The 20657-nt window shown below is 28.6% G+C and overlaps 1 protein-coding gene across 1 annotated transcript; it reads right to left on the bottom strand.

Annotated features, from left to right (window-relative positions):
* Positions 1–479: 479 nt before the first annotated feature.
* Positions 480–20527, bottom strand: LOC145935335 (transmembrane protein 26). Its single transcript, XM_083036554.1, has 6 exons — positions 20327–20527; positions 5912–6089; positions 3053–3454; positions 1894–2261; positions 1226–1552; positions 480–632 (listed from the first exon to the last, which is right to left on the bottom strand). Exons 1-6 carry the CDS (start codon positions 20518–20520, stop codon positions 587–589), a joined length of 1515 nt encoding a protein of 504 aa, XP_082892680.1. The 5' UTR covers positions 20521–20527; the 3' UTR covers positions 480–586.
* Between the last annotated feature and the right edge of the window lie 130 nt (positions 20528–20657).

Genomic DNA, 20657 nt, shown 5'->3' with positions numbered 1-20657 from the left:
AATATATAAAAATTTTTTTAAATATAGTATAAAAAAATATAATATAAAATAATAAATAATAAAAAAATAAATAATAAATAATTTAAAAAATATATATTTCATAAATTTTTTCACTAACACATTCACATGATGAACAACTATCTAGATAATTTCTCCGAAAAAGACTAAATGGAAAATAGTAAGACTTGTTGTGCATTGTACTGTAAAATTAATAATAATTGCGAATATTGTTTTTTTTTTTTTTTCAAGGCACAATCGGATAATATATTCTTTGATATATAGTCACATACAGATAATTGAGAGAAAAATTTGAAATCGACCTTCTATGTTTGTTATTCAAGATATTAATCAATAAATACAAGTAAACATTCATGTTCTATTACTCCGAAAATACTAAGCATCTATATAAATTTCTTTATTTTTATAAATATTATTAATATTATTTATATGTTAATCTCTCAGGATAAAACTGTCTCGTTTTCGTGATTAGTATTATACCGTCATTAATTCCAGCGTAGATGAAGAGGATATAAATGATAAAAATCGCTGAATAAATGAACAATATTATAATACTCAAATTCCGTTGTCAATCTCTATCCTGCCTCCGCTTTCGATGTGTATATTTACGAGCGCTGCAAATGATTAAAAACATGAATAATATACATGAAGATAATAAAAATAATGTCATACTTTTTGTAACAAAGAGAATACAAGATTCAAAATATTTTTAAAATATATTTCTAATTTTTTTTTTTATTCCAAAAAGTTTGCGATGATTATCGAGTGCAAATAAAATGTACAAATAAAAAATTTAATATTAAAAAAGTTTATGAGAGAGAAAAAATTAATTAGATACTCTATGATTAATATTCTATATATATATTTAAAAACGTGTATTTATATATAAAATATGTTATCAAAAAAATCTTCAAGCTTTGAAAATTACTTTAAAAAAAACAAATAATCTCTAAAAAGAAAGTAATTCACATTTATTGCGTTATAAATACATTAAAAATATTAACGTATAATAAAAATTTATAATAGAAAATATATGTCAAAAATTCATTAAAAGGTCTCTCTCTTTCTCTCACTATTGCAAATATAAAAATCTTTTTTTTTCATAATTCTTTAAGAATCCCATTTTTTAATTTCGCAAAATTTAATGACATATAGAAATTAAAACACTGTTTCTACAATTAATCTACGTTAATCTTTTTAGGTTCACCTGTTTCTGTCAAATTCCGATTCGCTTTCTTTGCTGATAGTCTTACTTTCAGTCAGCTCTTCGCTAGAGGACTCATTTTCACTGTCAAACTTCCGATTGGAGCTTTTACCGGAAACGTCGTCGTTCTTATTCTTCGTCGATTTTCTCTCGCTTCTCTCGGAAGATTTTCTGTCTTCTCTTCTCTTACGTCTCTCCTCGTCAGAAGAATTTTGTCTCGTCTCTTCTTTACGCGACAATCTTTTCTTCCCTTCGCGTTTTTGCAATTTGCCCCGTTTGCTAGAATTACGCGAACTTGACGTCGAATATCCGGTATCTTGACGACTTTTCCTACGATGATTCATATATATAATATATATATATATAAAATATTCAAACAAATAATTTTGAAGAATGTAAAAATTTTTTTTTTAATTTTTATTTCTTTTAATTTTTGTTTTTCTTATACAAAATTTATATAAGAGTTTGTTATAAAAATATGTTTAAAATATATATTAAATCTTATAAAATAAATTTCTATTATTTACTTATTCTTTGTAATTTAATAATTTAATTATAAAATAATTATAATTTAATAATTTAATAATTTAATTATAAAATAATTGTAATTTAATTATTTAATTATTTAATTATAAAAAAAAATAATTTGAAAGCAGTTCAAATATGCCAACCGTTTGGAGCAAGCAATATTTTTCGGGGATAAATCAAACTTATCGATATCCTCCGTCGAGTTTTCAGTTTCACTGTAATTTGCTTCTACGTCCTTATCGCGTCGTCTTTTGTGCCTATTGTCATCTCGTGAATTCCTCACTCTTACGTCTTTATACATGTCGCCTCGAGAAATAATACTGATATTCGACACTTCGATTTTGTTATATTTTCTGCTACGTTTGTTTTTACTTTCGCTTTGCACCACGTAAAGTCGATACAACTGCAGCAGTATCACAAGTGTGTTTTTGCATGTAAAAAATATGTTCATGTAACTGACTATCTGATAATGAATTATCAGTATCAAGCGAAACGCCAGAAACGGTCCATCCTACAAGATATAGAAAAGAATATTTATTAAATAAAATTTTTATCTTAAAATTATGAAACCACTTTTTTATCAGATTTGCGTCAAAATTATATTTATTAAAAAAAATAGATAATTTTAATAATAAAACACCTCCTTCCCGTATTATCAATAAATTATATACAAAATAAGGTATTAAGATAAAAAAGATTGATTTATGATTATCTATTTAAACAATGAATCAAAATAGCCAATATATAAAGCAATGTTTTTTTATTACGATCTTTTTACGAATTTTTTTTATTTTAATTTTTTTACTGTACTTTTATTTTTATTACTGAAAATGTTGACTGCCAATTTAACTCTAACAAGGAAACCTTGCAAATCCGAAAATTCCGATTTTGATGAAACTTTACACATACGTAGGAAAGATAAATAGAAGATAAAAGAAATTTTTAATTGCGGCCTAAAAATGATTCTAAGAGGTAAAACCACTCTTTTTTTGCGTAGAACGGCTTCTTGCTTTTCATCAAAAAATGTTTTTAAAAAGTTTGGAAAACAGCTCTATTTAACCACATTAATAAAAATTAAAAAAAAAAATTTTTTCAGAGATTTAAAAAAGAAATTTTCTAAAAAATTATTTTTTTAAATATTATTAATGTGGTTCGTTTTTGAGCTGCAACTAAAAATTTCTATATTCATCGATTTATCCTCCTTACATGAATGTAAAGTTTCATCGAGATCAGAACTTCAAAATTCAACATATCCGATATTTTTTCACAGATATTACTCGATCATATCAATCAATGACATACCTGAAGAATCATGTTCAGAGCGATTCCCCACACATCGATGCTGCAGCAGCTAGTTTCCGTCCGGGTCTTCTTGGCGACGCTACTGGAGGACAATCGGGACTTCCTCGACTTAGTAGCGGTTAACACGACCGTGAATTGCATCAGGGACCATGCCCAGATGCTCAAGGTCAAGTATACAAGTACAGGCTCTCTTGCTATCCTGTCCTCCTTGAAGGAGTCGAAGAACTCAATAATATCAGCTGCAGTCCCGATGTAGACCAACAGAAGCTGGCTCAGCTGATCGCGAGTTAAGTCACCCTTCGGTAACATCCATCGGCCGATTATTAGAACTAACATTAAAAACTGCTCGATCAAGGTGACCCACGTTTCCGTGGAAATCTGAATATCCGGTAATTTAAGAACCTGAAGAATAAAAAAATTAATTTTGTGTTTTAATAAATTCTAAACTGTGCAAATTAATCATTATTATTGTATTATTAAGTTGTATACACGCAATATTTAAGTATAGGCACCTAAATATCTAAAAAAAATACAAAATTCAAAATCAAACAATTTTTGTTTAACATATTTTTTTTTAATTTGCGTACTTTTTTAGATATTTGAATGCCTCAGTTTAAATGAAAGATTCTGTATATGTACATTAAAAAACTATAAATATATATATATATATATATATATATTTATATATATATATATATTTATATATATATATATATTTATATACTATACTCTAAGCAGCGGTGTCGCCAAGTACACCCCATACATCCGTCACGCTGCGCGTTTCGCGCGAGACTGATCGACTGATCGCAATCGCAATCGCATGTCTCAAGAATCAGTCTCGCGCCAGACGCGCAGCATGATGGACGTATAGGCTGCGCTTAGCCAGAGTCTTGCGGTCAGTCTCGCGCGAGATGTGCAGCGTGGTAGATAAAGTATTATAACATTATTTACAACATATTACTGTTTTAATTTTTATAACATATTACTATGAAATTTAATTAGCAAATGAACGCTTTAATAATATTTTTTGACAGAAATCAACTGATTAAAGAGTTAATTTGCTAATTAATTTTTAAAATAATAATGTCATAAAAATTAACTATTTTATATTTTATAACATATTATTATTTTAAAATTTAATTAACAAATTAACGCTTTATTAATATTTTTTGACAAAAAATCAGCTGTTTAAAGCGTTATTTGCTAATTAATTTTTAAAATAAGAATATGTTATAAAAATTAAAATAATAATATATGTTTTAAATAAAATATGTTATAATTCCTTAAACGCAATTAATATTTTTGACAGTTATCAGCTGATTTCTATCAAAAAATATTAATCGCAGATAAGGCATTATAACATATTATTTACAATATATTGCTACTTTAATTTTTACAACCTATTTTATTAATTTAAAATTTAATTAGCAAATTAACGCTTTATTAATATTTCTGTCAAAAAATATTAATCAAGTCTAAACAAAAGTTTATATAAAAATATTATTCTTTTTTATATAAAATCGAGGAATGGCGCTTGTGTTATTCTAGTATATAATAAAAATAAATAATTTATATAAAAATTATATATATACAGAATATCTGGTAATAATCGCTCACCCATCGTACAGGTAGAATAAGTTAAACCGAGTAGGAAAGTTCCCTCTATTGTTTTGCGATCTTCACAATAAATAATGAAAAATTAATTAAAATTATCAGCGCGGATTAATATTAATATATGTCAATTATAACGCTATTTTATTGTCAAAAATTCAAAAAAGAAAAAAGTAAATAATGAATACACATTTATTTCCTAAATTTACACACACTCGTAGAAAATGTTCAAAATTACATATGACATTATAATCGCGTGCGTAACTAAATGAATGAAATAAATGTGTGTGTATGTAAAGCCGAACAATGCTCATTCGTTCGTGCATGCCTTTTAAAATAATAGAGATTAAGTGAGAAGGATGCGAAGAGAATAAGAAAAAGATATGAGAAGAAAGCCTTTCTTTTCTATATATTCTTCTCTCTATTTCTCCTCTTCGCATCTTTCTCGCTTTATGTTTAAAAGGCACGCTCGAGCAAACACCGCTCGACCGATTGAGGTATTATATTACATGTCCGAGTTGACGACTTTCTTATCGCGATTTATGACTCTATTTACTTACTCACACAAATGTATTTCATTCGTTTTACTCACGTACGCGAGTATAATGTGTATAGTTTCGAGCATTGGTCTTTCGTCTCGTATCTTTTTTTTAATTTTCTTCGCGCCCTCCTCACTTTAATGGTACTTTTTTTAAAAGGTCTTTTTCTAAAAAAAAGGCATGTTAAGTCGATTAAAAAGTAGCAATATATTGTAAATAATATGTTATAATGCCTTATCTGCGATTAATATTTTTTGACAGAAAACAGCTGATAGCTATCAAAAATATTAATCGCGTTTAAGGAATTATAACATATTATTTAAAACATATTATTTTAATTTTTATAACATATTCTTATATTAAAAATTAGTTAGCAAATTAACGCTTTAATCAGCTGATTTCTGTCAAAAAATATTAATAAAGCATTAATTTACTATTAATTTACTAATTAAATTTTAAAATAACAATTATGTTCAATTCTTACTCGATTAAATGAATATATATACATATTATGCGAAAAATGCGTTTCGAGATCTATTATCGCGAAAAAAAGTATTAATAAAAATATATATATATATATATATATATATATATAATCTAATTATTTATAGCCCAAATGAAAAGAAGATCAACCATTCTCTAATAAAAAAATATGATTACTTATTCTCATCTATAGTTGTATATAAAAAGCGACGAAAATCACACGTACGCCTAAAACTTTTTCCAGATGCTTTAAATCACTGGCTGCTAAATTGGAGAAATCGAAATTCTCGGATATGTTAATATCCGATTCACGGGGTTTTAATCTTCTATCCACCTTATCCAGTTCCAATAGCCAAATAGCAGGTACCACACTACTGAGATATAAAAATACAGATGGGCAAAACCTGGAAATATAATAATGAAAAATAAAGAACAAGTTATGCACACACAAATATTTATAGATGTATATATCTATTTCATGTATATATATTATAATATTAATTTTTATTTTATCATTTATATATATATCAAAATTAAAACTAATGTAAAAAGTGACAGTTTTATATAACAACTAGAACAACACAAGCGCGCGCTACGCGCGCGCCATTTCTCGATTTTATATAAAGAAAAATATTTTTATATAAAATTTGATTAAATTTGATTAATGTTTTTTGACAGAAATCAGATAATTAAATCGTTAATTTGCTAATTAAATTTGAAAATAAAAATATGTTATAAAAATTAAAAATGTTATAAATAATATTACAAATAATATGTTTACTACTTAAAACTCGAATAATATATTTCATTGTTTGCATATAACATTTATATATATAATACAATGTACTATCGAAGTATACAAGCAATAAATTTTTAATATTAAAAATCGATACTTTGTAGCAACGGATTCTATATGGCGCAAACTTTTATTATGTATATCAAATAAAAGAATTTGCACGCTCGTATCTATATAGTATAAAAATAATCTGCAAACAACGTACTATTGAAAAAAACAAGAGATAAATTATTGGCACTTTATATTAAATAAATACGAGCATGCAAATTATTTTATATAATATACATAATATAAGTCCGCGCAGTGAACGGTACGCGGCTACAAAGTTTCATCTTTAACTATTCTAAAAAAAGCATAGAATTCATCGCTTGTTTTTTTAATAGTACATTTTATGCAGATAACTTTTATATCAAACAGATTCGAGCGTACAACATTTTTCGTTTAATACACATAGTATAATTATTCGTTATAGAATTTGCGCCGTATTTTATATATTTCAACAGTACATTATCTGCACAATATGATGGTACCATCAGCATACCAGCGTACAAACTTTTTGATCTAATATACGTAAAACGAATCCGCGCCGTATGGGATCCGCGGTATAAAAATTTTAATTTTCAGTTGTTTAAAGCGAGCCAAAAATTAATCTTGTATATATTTCAACTGTACTTTATATGCACATTATGATGGTACCATCAGCATACCAGCGTACAAATTTTTTGATCTAATATACGTAAAATGAATCCGCGCCGTATGGGATCCGCGGTTTAAAAATTTTAATTTTCAATTGTTTAAAGCGAGCCAAAAATTAATCTTGTATATATTTCAACTGTACATCATATGCACATTATGATGGTACCATCAGCATACCAGCGTACAAACTTTTTGATCTAATATACGTAAAATGAATCCGGGCCGTATGGGATCCACGGTATAAAAATTTTAATTTTCAATTGTTTAAGGCGAGCCAAAAATTAATCTTGTATATATTTCAACTGTACATTATATGCACATTATGATGGTACCATCAGCATACCAGCGTACAAACTTTTTGATCTAATATACGTAAAATGAATCCTCGCCGTATGGGATCCGCGGTATAAAAATATTAATTTTCAATTGTTTAAAGCGAGCCAAAAATTAATCTTGTATATATTTCAGCTGTACATTATATGCACATTATGATGGTACCATCAGCATACCAGCGTACAAACTTTTTGATCTAATATACGTAAAATGAATCCGCGCCGTATGGGATCCGCGGTTTAAAAATTTTAATTTTCAATTTTTAAAGCGAGCCAAAAATTAATCTTGTATATATTTCAACTGTACATTATATGCACATTATGATGGTACCATCAGCATACCAGCGTACAAACTTTTTGATCTAATATACGTAAAATGAATCCGCGCCGTATGGGATCCGCGGTAAAAAAATTTTAATTTTCAATTGTTTAAGGCGAGCCAAAAATTAATCTTGTATATATTTCAACTGTACATTATATGCACATTATGATGGTACCATCAGCATACCAGCGTACAAACTTTTTGATCTAATATACGTAAAATGAATCCGCGCCGTATGGGATCCGCGGTTTAAAAATTTTAATTTTCAATTGTTTAAAGCGAGCCAAAAATTAATCTTGTATATATTTCAACTGTACATTATATGCACATTATGATGGTACCATCAGCATACCAGCGTACAAACTTTTTGATCTAATATACGTAAAATGAATCCGCGCCGTATGGGATCCGCGGTTTAAAAATTTTAATTTTCAATTGTTTAAAGCGAGCCAAAAATTAATCTTGTATATATTTCAACTGTACATTATATGCACATTATGATGGTACCATCAGCATACCAGCGTACAAACTTTTTGATCTAATATACGTAAAATGATTCCGCGCCGTATGGGATCCATGGTATAAAAATTTTAATTTTCAATTGTTTAAGGCGAGCCAAAAATTAATCTTGTATATATTTCAACTGTACATTATATGCACATTATGATTGTACCATCAGCATACCAGCGTAAAAACTTTTTGATCTAATATACGTAAAATGAATCCGCGCCGTATGGGATCCGCGGTATAAAAATTTTAATTTTCAATTGTTTAAGGCGAGCCAAAAATTAATCTTGTATATATTTCAAATGTACATTATATGCACATTATGATGGTACCATCAGCATACCAGCGTACAAACTTTTTGATCTAATATACGTAAAATGAATCCGCGCCGTATGGGAACCGCGGTATAAAAATTTTAATTTTCAATTGTTTAAAGCGAGCCAAAAATTAATCTTGTATATATTTCAGCTGTACATTATATGCACATTATGATGGTACCATCAGCATACCAGCGTACAAACTTTTTGATCTAATATACGTAAAATGAATCCGCGCCGTATGGGATCCGCGGTTTAAAAATTTTAATTTTCAATTTTTAAAGCGAGCCAAAAATTAATCTTGTATATATTTCAACTGTACATTATATGCACATTATGATGGTACCATCAGCATACCAGCGTACAAACTTTTTGATCTAATATACGTAAAATGAATCCGCGCCGTATGGGATCCGCGGTAAAAAAATTTTAATTTTCAATTGTTTAAGGCGAGCCAAAAATTAATCTTGTATATATTTCAACTGTACATTATATGCACATTATGATGGTACCATCAGCATACCAGCGTACAAACTTTTTGATCTAATATACGTAAAATGAATCCGCGCCGTATGGGATCCGCGGTTTAAAAATTTTAATTTTCAATTGTTTAAAGCGAGCCAAAAATTAATCTTGTATATATTTCAACTGTACATTATATGCACATTATGATGGTACCATCAGCATACCAGCGTACAAACTTTTTGATCTAATATACGTAAAATGAATCCGCGCCGTATGGGATCCGCGGTTTAAAAATTTTAATTTTCAATTGTTTAAAGCGAGCCAAAAATTAATCTTGTATATATTTCAACTGTACATTATATGCACATTATGATGGTACCATCAGCATACCAGCGTACAAACTTTTTGATCTAATATACGTAAAATGATTCCGCGCCGTATGGGATCCATGGTATAAAAATTTTAATTTTCAATTGTTTAAGGCGAGCCAAAAATTAATCTTGTATATATTTCAACTGTACATTATATGCACATTATGATTGTACCATCAGCATACCAGCGTAAAAACTTTTTGATCTAATATACGTAAAATGAATCCGCGCCGTATGGGATCCGCGGTATAAAAATTTTAATTTTCAATTGTTTAAGGCGAGCCAAAAATTAATCTTGTATATATTTCAAATGTACATTATATGCACATTATGATGGTACCATCAGCATACCAGCGTACAAACTTTTTGATCTAATATACGTAAAATGATTCCGCGCCGTATGTGATCAGCGGTTTAAAAATTTTAATTTTCAATTGTTTAAGGCGAGCCAAAAATTAATCTTGTATATATTTCAACTGTACATTATATGCACATTATGATTGTACCATCAGCATACCAGCGTACAAACTTTTTGATCTAATATACGTAAAATGAATCCGCGCCGTATGGGATCCGCGGTATAAAAATTTTAATTTTCAATTGTTTAAGGCGAGCCAAAAATTAATCTTGTATATATTTCAACTGTACATGATATGCACATTATGATGGTACCATCAGCATACCAGCGTACAAACTTTTTGATCTAATATACGTAAAATGAATCCGCGCCGTATGGGATCCGCGGTTTAAAAATTTTAATTTTCAATTGTTTAAAGCGAGCCAAAAATTAATCTTGTATATATTTCAACTGTACATTATATGCACATTATGATTGTACCATCAGCATACCAGCGTACAAACTTTTTGATCTAATATACGTAAAATGAATCCGCGCCGTATGGGATCCGCGGTTTAAAAATTATAATTTTCAATTGTTTAAAGCGAGCCAAAATTTAATCTTGTATATATTTCAACTGTACATTATATGCACATTATGATGGTACCATCAGCATACCAGCGTACAAACTTTTTGATCTAATATACGTAAAATGATTCCGCGCCGTATGTGATCAGCGGTTTAAAAATTTTAATTTTCAATTGTTTAAGGCGAGCCAAAAATTAATCTTGTATATATTTCAACTGTACATTATATGCACATTATGATTGTACCATCAGCATACCAGCGTACAAACTTTTTGATCTAATATACGTAAAATGAATCCGCGCCGTATGGGATCCGCGGTATAAAAATTTTAATTTTCAATTGTTTAAGGCGAGCCAAAAATTAATCTTGTATATATTTCAACTGTACATGATATGCACATTATGATGGTACCATCAGCATACCAGCGTACAAACTTTTTGATCTAATATACGTAAAATGAATCCGCGCCGTATGGGATCCGCGGTATAAAAATTTTAATTTTCAATTGTTTAAAGCGAGCCAAAAATTAATCTTGTATATATTTCAACTGTATATTATATGCACATTATGATGGTACCATTAGCATACCAGCGTACAAACTTTTTGATCTAATATACGTAAAATGAATCCGCGCCGTATGGGATCCGCGGTTTAAAAATTTTAATTTTCAATTGTTTAAAGCGAGCCAAAATTTAATCTTGTATATATTTCAACTGTACATTATATGCACATTATGATGGTACCATCAGTATACCAGCGTACAAACTTTTTGATCTAATATACGTAAAATGAATCCGCGCCGTATGGGATCCGCGGTTTAAAAATTTTAATTTTCAATTGTTTAAAGCGAGCCAAAAATTAATCTTGTATATATTTCAACTGTACATTATATGCACATTATGATGGTACCATCAGCATACCAGCGTACAAACTTTTTGATCTAATATACGCAAAATGAATCCGCGCCGTATGGGATCCGCGGTTTAAAAATTATAATTTTCAATTGTTTAAAGCGAGCCAAAATTTAATCTTGTATATATTTCAACTGTACATTATATGCACATTATGATGGTACCATCAGCATACCAGCGTACAAACTTTTTGATCTAATATACGTAAAATGATTCCGCGCCGTATGTGATCAGCGGTTTAAAAATTTTAATTTTCAATTGTTTAAGGCGAGCCAAAAATTAATCTTGTATATATTTCAACTGTACATTATATGCACATTATGATTGTACCATCAGCATACCAGCGTACAAACTTTTTGATCTAATATACGTAAAATGAATCCGCGCCGTATGGGATCCGCGGTATAAAAATTTTAATTTTCAATTGTTTAAGGCGAGCCAAAAATTAATCTTGTATATATTTCAACTGTACATGATATGCACATTATGATGGTACCATCAGCATACCAGCGTACAAACTTTTTGATCTAATATACGTAAAATGAATCCGCGCCGTATGGGATCCGCGGTTTAAAAATTTTAATTTTCAATTGTTTAAAGCGAGCCAAAAATTAATCTTGTATATATTTCAACTGTACATTATATGCACATTATGATTGTACCATCAGCATACCAGCGTACAAACTTTTTGATCTAATATACGTAAAATGAATCCGCGCCGTATAGGATCCGCGGTTTAAAAATTTTAATTTTCAATTGTTTAAAGCGAGCCAAAAATTAATCTTGTATATATTTCAACTGTACATTATATGCACATTATGATTGTACCATCAGCATACCAGCGTACAAACTTTTTGATCTAATATACGTAAAATGAATCCGCGCCGTATGGGATCCGTGGTATAAAAATTTTAATTTTCAATTGTTTAAGGCGAGCCAAAAATTAATCTTGTATATATTTCAACTGTACATTATATGCACATTATGATGGTACCATCAGTATACCAGCGTACAAACTTTTTGATCTAATATACGTAAAATGAATCCGCGCCGTATGGGATCCTCGGTTTAAAAATTTTAATTTTCAATTGTTTAAAGCGAGCCAAAAATTAATCTTGTATATATTTCAACTGTACATTATATGCACATTATGATGGTACCATCAGCATACCAGCGTACAAACTTTTTGATCTAATATACGTAAAATGAATCCGCGCCGTATGGGATCCTCTGTTTAAAAATTTTAATTTTCAATTGTTTAAAGCGAGCCAAAAATTATTCTTTCATATATTTTAACATTACATTGACTGCACATTATGATGGTATCATCAGCATACCAGCGTACAAACTTTTTGATCTAATATACGTAAAATGAATCCTCGCCGTATGGGATCCTCGGTTTAAAAATTTTAATTTTCAATTGTTTAAAGCGTGCCAAAAATTAATCTTGTATATATTTCAACTGTACATTATATGCACATTATGATTGTACCATCAGCATACCAGCGTACAAACTTTTTGATCTAATATACGTAAAATGAATCCGCGCCGTATGGGATCCGCGGTTTAAAAATTTTAATTTTCAATTGTTTAAAGCGAGCCAAAAATTATTCTTTCATATATTTTGACATTACATTGACTGCACATTATGATGGTATCATCAGCATACCAGCGTACAAACTTTTTGATTTAATATACGTAAAATGAATCCGCGCCGTATGGGATCCGCGGTTTAAAAATATTAATTTTCAATTGTTTAAAGCGAGCCAAAAATTATTCTTTCATATATTTTAACATAACATTGACTGCACATTATGATGGTACCATCTGCATACCAGCGTACAAACTTTTTGATCTAATATACGTAAAATGAATCCGCGCCGTATGGGATCCTCGGTTTAAAAATTTTAATTTTCAATTGTTTAAAGCGAGCCAAAAATTATTCTTTCATATATTTTAACATTACATTGACTGCACATTATGATGGTATCATCAGCATACCAGCGTACAAACTTTTTGATCTAATATACGTAAAATGAATCCGCGCCGTATGGGATCCTCAGTTTAAAAATTTTAATTTTCAATTGTTTAAAGCGAGCCAAAAATTAATCTTGTATATGTTTCAACTGTACATTTTATGCACATTATGATTGTACCATCAGCATACCAGCGTACAAACTTTTTGATCTAATATACGTAAAATGAATCCGCGCCGTATGGGATCCGCGGTTTAAAAATATTAATTTTCAATTGTTTAAAGCGAGCCAAAAATTATTCTTTCATATATTTTAACATAACATTGACTGCACATTATGATGGTACCATCAGCATACCAGCGTACAAACTTTTTGATCTAATATACGTAAAATGATTCCGCGCCGTATGGGATCCATGGTATAAAAATTTTAATTTTCAATTGTTTAAGGCGAGCCAAAAATTAATCTTGTATATATTTCAACTGTACATTATATGCACATTATGATGGTACCATCAGCATACCAGCGTACAAACTTTTTGATCTAATATACGTAAAATGAATCCGCGCCGTATGGGATCCGCGGTTTAAAAATATTAATTTTCAATTGTTTAAAGCGAGCCAAAAATTATTCTTTCATATATTTTAACATTACATTGACTGCACATTATGATGGTATCATCAGCATACCAGCGTACAAACTTTTTGATCTAATATACGTAAAATGAATCCGTGCCGTATGGGATCCTCGGTTTAAAAATTTTAATTTTCAATTGTTTAAAGCGAGCCAAAAATTAATCTTGTATATATTTCAACTGTACATTATATGCACATTATGATTGTACCATCAGCATACCAGCGTACAAACTTTTTGATCTAATATACGTAAAATGAATCCGCGCCGTATGGGATCCGCGGTTTAAAAATATTAATTTTCAATTGTTTTAAGCGAGCCAAAAATTATTCTTTCATATATTTTAACATAACATTGACTGCACATTATGATGGTACCATCAGCATACCAGCGTACAAACTTTTTGATCTAATATACGTAAAATAAATCCGCGCCGTATGGGATCCTCGGTTTAAAAATTTTAATTTTCAATTGTTTAAAGCGAGCCAAAAATTATTCTTTCATATATTTTAACATTACATTGACTGCACATTATGATGGTATCATCAGCATACCAGCGTACAAACTTTTTGATCTAATATACGTAAAATGAATCCGCGCCGTATGGGATCCTCGGTTTAAAAATTTTAATTTTCAATTGTTTAAAGCGAGCCAAAAATTAATCTTGTATATATTTCAACTGTACATTATATGCACATTATGATTGTACCATCAGCATACCAGCGTACAAACTTTTTGATCTAATATACGTAAAATGAATCCGCGCCGTATGGGATCCGCGGTTTAAAAATATTAATTTTCAATTGTTTAAAGCGAGCCAAAAATTATTCTTTCATATATTTTAACATAACATTGACTGCACATTATGATGGTACCATCAGCATACCAGCGTACAAACTTTTTGATCTAATATACGTAAAATGAATCCGCGCCGTATGGGATCCTCGGTTTAAAAATTTTAATTTTCAATTGTTTAAAGCGAGCCAAAAATTATTCTTTCATATATTTTAACATTACATTGACTGCACATTATGATGGTATCATCAGCATACCAGCGTACAAACTTTTTGATCTAATATACGTAAAATGAATCCGCGCCGTATGGGATCCTCGGTTTAAAAATTTTAATTTTCAATTGTTTAAAGCGAGCCAAAAATTAATCTTGTATATATTTCAACTGTACATTATATGCACATTATGATTGTACCATCAGCATACCAGCGTACAAACTTTTTGATCTAATATACGTAAAATGAATCCGCGCCGTATGGGATCCGCGGTTTAAAAATATTAATTTTCAATTGTTTAAAGCGAGCCAAAAATTATTCTTTCATATATTTTAACATAACATTGACTGCACATTATGATGGTACCATCAGCATACCAGCGTACAAACTTTTTGATCTAATATACGTCAAATGAATCCGCGCCGTATGGGATCCTCGGTTTAAAAATTTTAATTTTCAATTGTTTAAAGCGAGCCAAAAATTATTCTTTCATATATGTTGACATTACATTGACTGCACATTATGATGGTACCATCAGCATACCAGCGTACAAACTTTTCGATCTAATAAGCGCGCGCTACGCGCGCGCCATTTATTGATTTGATTGAAAAAGATTGATATCTATATATAACGTTTGTTTTAACTTGATTAATATTTTTTGACAGAATCATCTGATTAAAGCGTTAATTTGCTAAATACATTTTTAAATAAAAATATGTTACAAAATAATAAAATAATAATATTTTACAGAAAGAATTTTCTTTTGGAATTTGATTTAAAATTTAAGACTTTGAAGAGACTTTTAAAACACGTCCAAATAAAATGTTTTACGACTTACACAGGCCTTAATTTTCGCAAAAAATGTTTAAACTTTGAATTCAACAAGTAAGGTTTGTGTAAGTCGTAGAACATTTTATGAGGACTCATTTTGTTTGTCTTGAAGAAATCTTTAAAAGATCGTTAAAAGTTCGTCTTGTAGAGATCTTTAAAAGAACGTTTAAACTTGAAAAGATTAAGGCCTGTATAAAGCCCAGAACATTTTCTGTCGGCTCATTTTGTAGGTCTTGAAGAAATCTTTTAAAGATCTCTCCTATAAAGCCTAGAACAAAAAATGTTCTATTAGGCTTTATAGAGGCCTTAATCTTTTCATGTTTAAACGTTTATCGGGCAAATTCAGCAAACTATAAAATTAAGATAGCAATATGTTGTGAATAATATGTTGTAATACCTTATCCTCGATTAATATTTTTGTTACAGAAATCAGCTGATTAAAACGTTAATTTGCTCATTAATTTTTAAAATAAGAATATATGTTTTAACATTTAAAATAATAATGTTTTAAGTAATGTATATTATAATTCCTTAAACTCGATTAATATTTATGACAGCTATCAGCTGATTTCTGTCAAAAAATATTAATCTCAGATAAAGCATTATAACATATTATTTATAAAATTATTATTTTAATTTTTATAACATATTTTTATTTTAAAATTTAATTAGCAATGTAATGCTTTAATAATCTGATTTCTGTCAAAAAATATTAATCAAGTTTAAACAAACTTTATATAAAAACATCATTCTTTTTTATATTAAATCGATGAATGGCGTAGCGCGCGCTTGTTGTTCTAGTTCTAATTCTAAAAAAGACATAAGTCGATTCTCGCAAGTATTGTTGGCTCTTTTCCGCGAAAATATTAATCAAGTTTAAAGTATTATAACATATTATTTAAAACATATTATTATTTTAAACAAGGTTTAAGATTTTATAGACCAACACTGACTAAGACTAATTCTTATATTATAAGACTTTATTTGGGAATAATCTCAATTCGAGATTTATTTCCCGACTCCCCTCTAACCCCCCTATAAAATTATCGGCGAGAAAAATATAGATCCGAAAGTCGCTGAATCGGGAATCGAACCCGAATATTATTATTTTATTTAATTTTATTTTGGACTAACTGTCAAACTGCTAACTGCTAACCCTCGCGATGACAGCCTTTCGATGCTACGAATATAACACACAACGCAAATCGACAGAGAGCTAATCAGCATTGCGGAAAAGAGGCAACAATACACTTCGAGACTTTCGAGATGACTTCGATACATTCGAGTGGACTGCGATACATTCGAGAATCGACTTAACATGCCTTTTTTAAAGAAAGGATACTTTCATAATTTATGTTTATGAAGGTTTATATATAGTAACTAAAATTATAAAATCAGCAAATTAACTCTTTAATCAGCTAATGTATGTTAAAAAATATTAATAAAGCATTAATTTGCTAATTAAATTTTAAAATAATAATATGTTAAAAATATTAAAATAATAATATGTTGTAAATAATAGATACGTTATAATACTTTATTTTCAACTTGATAAAAATTAGCTACTTTAAACTCGGTTAATATTTTTTGAGTTATCAGCTGATTTCTGTCGAAAAATATTAATACATCTTTCCGTCAATAAAATCATAATTAGTCTCGATATTGTGATTATCTCGATTATCAAAAGATTCTTGTAGAAAATTCTATTTTTTTGTTCGCATTTTCTGTTTTAGATTTAAATACTAAATTTTTATGCATTGCATAATTAATTAATATACATATATATTTTATTATGCATTGATTGCAATGCATGCATAAAAATATGTGAATTAATTATGCAATGCATAAAAATTCATTGTTTAAATCTTTAACAGAGAACAAAAAAATATAATTTTCTACAGAATCTTTCAATTAAAATATCTGCGCTTTCATTAGATTCGCGCGTCTGTACACATCCATCACGCTGCACGTCTCGCGCGAAACTAACCGCAAGAATCTGAGCAGCGGTGTCGCCAAGTACACCCCATACGTCCGCCACGCTGCGCGTTTCGCGCGAGACTGATTGTCAAGTCTCGCAATCGCAATTCGAGAATCAGTCTCGCGCGAGACGCGCAGCGTGGCGGACGTATAGGCTGCGCTTGGCGATACCGCTGCTATTGTCTGTCTTGCAGTCAGTCCCGCGCGAGACGTGCAGCGTGGTGGATGTGTATAGACGCACGAATATAATGGAAGCGCAGATATTTTGATCCTACGATTCTTGTAGAAAATTCTATTCTTTTTGTTCTCTGTTTAAAGATTTAAATAATGAATTTTTATGCATTGCATAATTAATTCACATATTTTTATGCATGCATTGCAATCAACGCATAAAAAGATATATTAATTAATTATTAATTAACTATGCAATGCAATAAAAATTTTGTATTTATATCTCCAACAGAAAGTGCGACCAAAAAATAGAATTTTTTGATAATCCTTTGATAATAGAGATAATCACAATGTCGAGACTAATTACGATTTTATTGACGAAAAGATGTATTAATATTTTTTGATAGAAATTAGCTATTATAGCTATACTTTAAACTTGGTTAATATTTTTGACAATAGTAGCTGACTTCTGTCAAAAAATATTAATCGAGGATAAAGTATTATAATATATTATTTACAACATATTACTATTTTAATTCTTATAACATGTTATTACTTTGAAATTTAATTAGCAAATTAACGCTTCATTAATATATATTTTTTTACATACATCAGCTGATTAAGGCGTTAATTTGCTAATTACATTTGAAAATAATAATATGTTATAAAATTTTAAATAATATGTTATAATACTTTAAACTCGATTAATATTTTTGACTGTTATTATCAGCTGATTCCTGAACGCGTTACGCGCGCGCCACTCTACTTTGTATTTACAAAAATGATATTAAAAAGAAAATAATATAAAGTGTGCTTAAACTAGATTAATATCTTTTTACAGTTAAAAGCTGATTCGTTCAAAAATATTTTTTTAAGAATATCATTCTTTTTAATATAAACTCGAAGAATAGCGCGCGCGTAACGCGCGCTCGTGTTGTTATTGTGTTGTTACAGTAATATATAATATCTATAACAATGTTAATCTATAATAATATTAATAAATATAAATAATATAATAATCAAAATAAGAAAATAATATATTATTGTATTGTAAAAAAAAAATTTATCTCAAAAAATATTTTCTTTTATATCATATTTTTTAATTATTTTTATATATCTTATATACTTTAATATTATTTATCTTATAAATATTCTACACAGTCATATTTTTTCATATATAAAAATAATATTTATATTTTATGGTTACATTATAATTAATACTATTTTTTTATATCGAGGAATTTTTTTGAAGGAAACACATCAAATTATACAAAACTCTGCATCTTTAACTACAAATTTACTGATGAGTCAGCACAAACGCAATCAGGTTTATTGCGGTTTGCTTTCGAAGATGTCAATTTTTGACCTGGTTTGCATACAACACACACACACACACACACACACACACACACACACATACGCACACACACATCTTGAATAAAGTGGATTTTCGTCAGCGCGTTCATGTTACTAATGTTCCAATTTCCGTCTGTCAAATCAAAACGTTCTCACAATATACACACCCTTTCCGAAAGCATCCATTTACACTAATTTCGCAGTGATACTCCTATATCTAATGCAATGTTTTATCACGATTTATAATATTTCCTACATGCAATAATCGTTACATATATATAAAGGTAAATCGCGATGAAGATAAATTAAAAGAAAATAATATGTAATTCTTACGAATATCTTAAAACCAGCGGATATCTTTATACCATTTTATTTTTATATCACTTTTAGTTATACTTTTCATATACTTTAAATTTTTAATATTACAGAATTTAATTTTATTAGAATTTTATAATATTAGAGTTATTTTTATCTAAATAATTTTATTTCTTTTATAGTTTATAAAATAAAAAAAATATTTCAATTATATTATATACATATTATAGTTATTTATTTCATCTCCAGTTAATTTTAATTTTAGTTACTATATAAAATTTTACTTATAATAATTATTACAATTTATAAAAAAAAGATAAAGTTGTGTATATGTAAATATAAAAATATGAAAAATATATAGAAAATTACAGAGTTTTATATGATTATAAATAAAATATGTAAAATATGAATATAAATAAAATATGTAAAATATGAATATATAAATAAAATATGTAAAAAATAATGATAAATGAATGTACAGTTTATATAGTTTATAGTATGTAACTCAAATTAACATTGTAAAGTCAAATAATTTAATAATTGAAAATAAATTAAAATTAATACAAACTTTATTTAAAAATAAATAAACAATAACATTATTTGTGTTTCTTTTTTATTCTTTTTCTTTGCTTTTGTTTTGTAAAGTCAAAAAAATTTTATTTAATTTTATCTTCTTCGTACGATTAATATTTCTTAAAATAAAATAAAAAATAAGTTTGCATAATTGACTCACCACTTCCATTCTTGATTTTCCTTTATAGTGAGCGTGAAAATGCCCTCGAAAAACAACAACACGATCGGACAGCTCAGGTACCAGAAAAATGGATTCTTCTTGAAAGTTGTTACTTGCCAAATAGCGATAAAGCCATGCGAGGCAAACACCAGGCGCGTAATTATTGCTTTAATTGTCGCCAAGAACTTTGTCATAATTATTTCGTATTCTCTGTACTTCTCAGTAAAATAAAATAATAAAAGAAACTGGCTCTCTAGCATACACACATATATGTCACTCGCGTTAAATTTGCATGTATATTTGATATATATATTTATACTTATTTTATATA

This window comes from Prenolepis imparis, unplaced genomic scaffold (assembly GCF_030444845.1).
Source record: "Prenolepis imparis isolate NDT839.2.m4 unplaced genomic scaffold, iyPreImpa1.0 SCAF_4, whole genome shotgun sequence".
NCBI classification, from domain to species: Eukaryota; Metazoa; Arthropoda; class Insecta; order Hymenoptera; family Formicidae; genus Prenolepis; species Prenolepis imparis.
This window is presented reverse-complemented; position numbering and strand designations above follow the sequence as displayed.

Excerpts from the sequence above, each read along its gene's own strand:
- LOC145935335 (XM_083036554.1), bottom strand. The coding sequence starts at position 20,520 with ATGACAAAGTTCTTGGCGACAATTAAAGCAATAATTACGCGCCTGGTG. Across the intron at positions 3,455-5,911 it reads ATCTGGAAAAAGTTTTAGGC|GTTCTTAAATTACCGGATAT; the intron begins GTACGTGTGATT and ends TTTATTCTTCAG. Across the intron at positions 633-1,225 it reads TCGGAATTTGACAGAAACAG|CGCTCGTAAATATACACATC; the intron begins GTGAACCTAAAA and ends AATCATTTGCAG.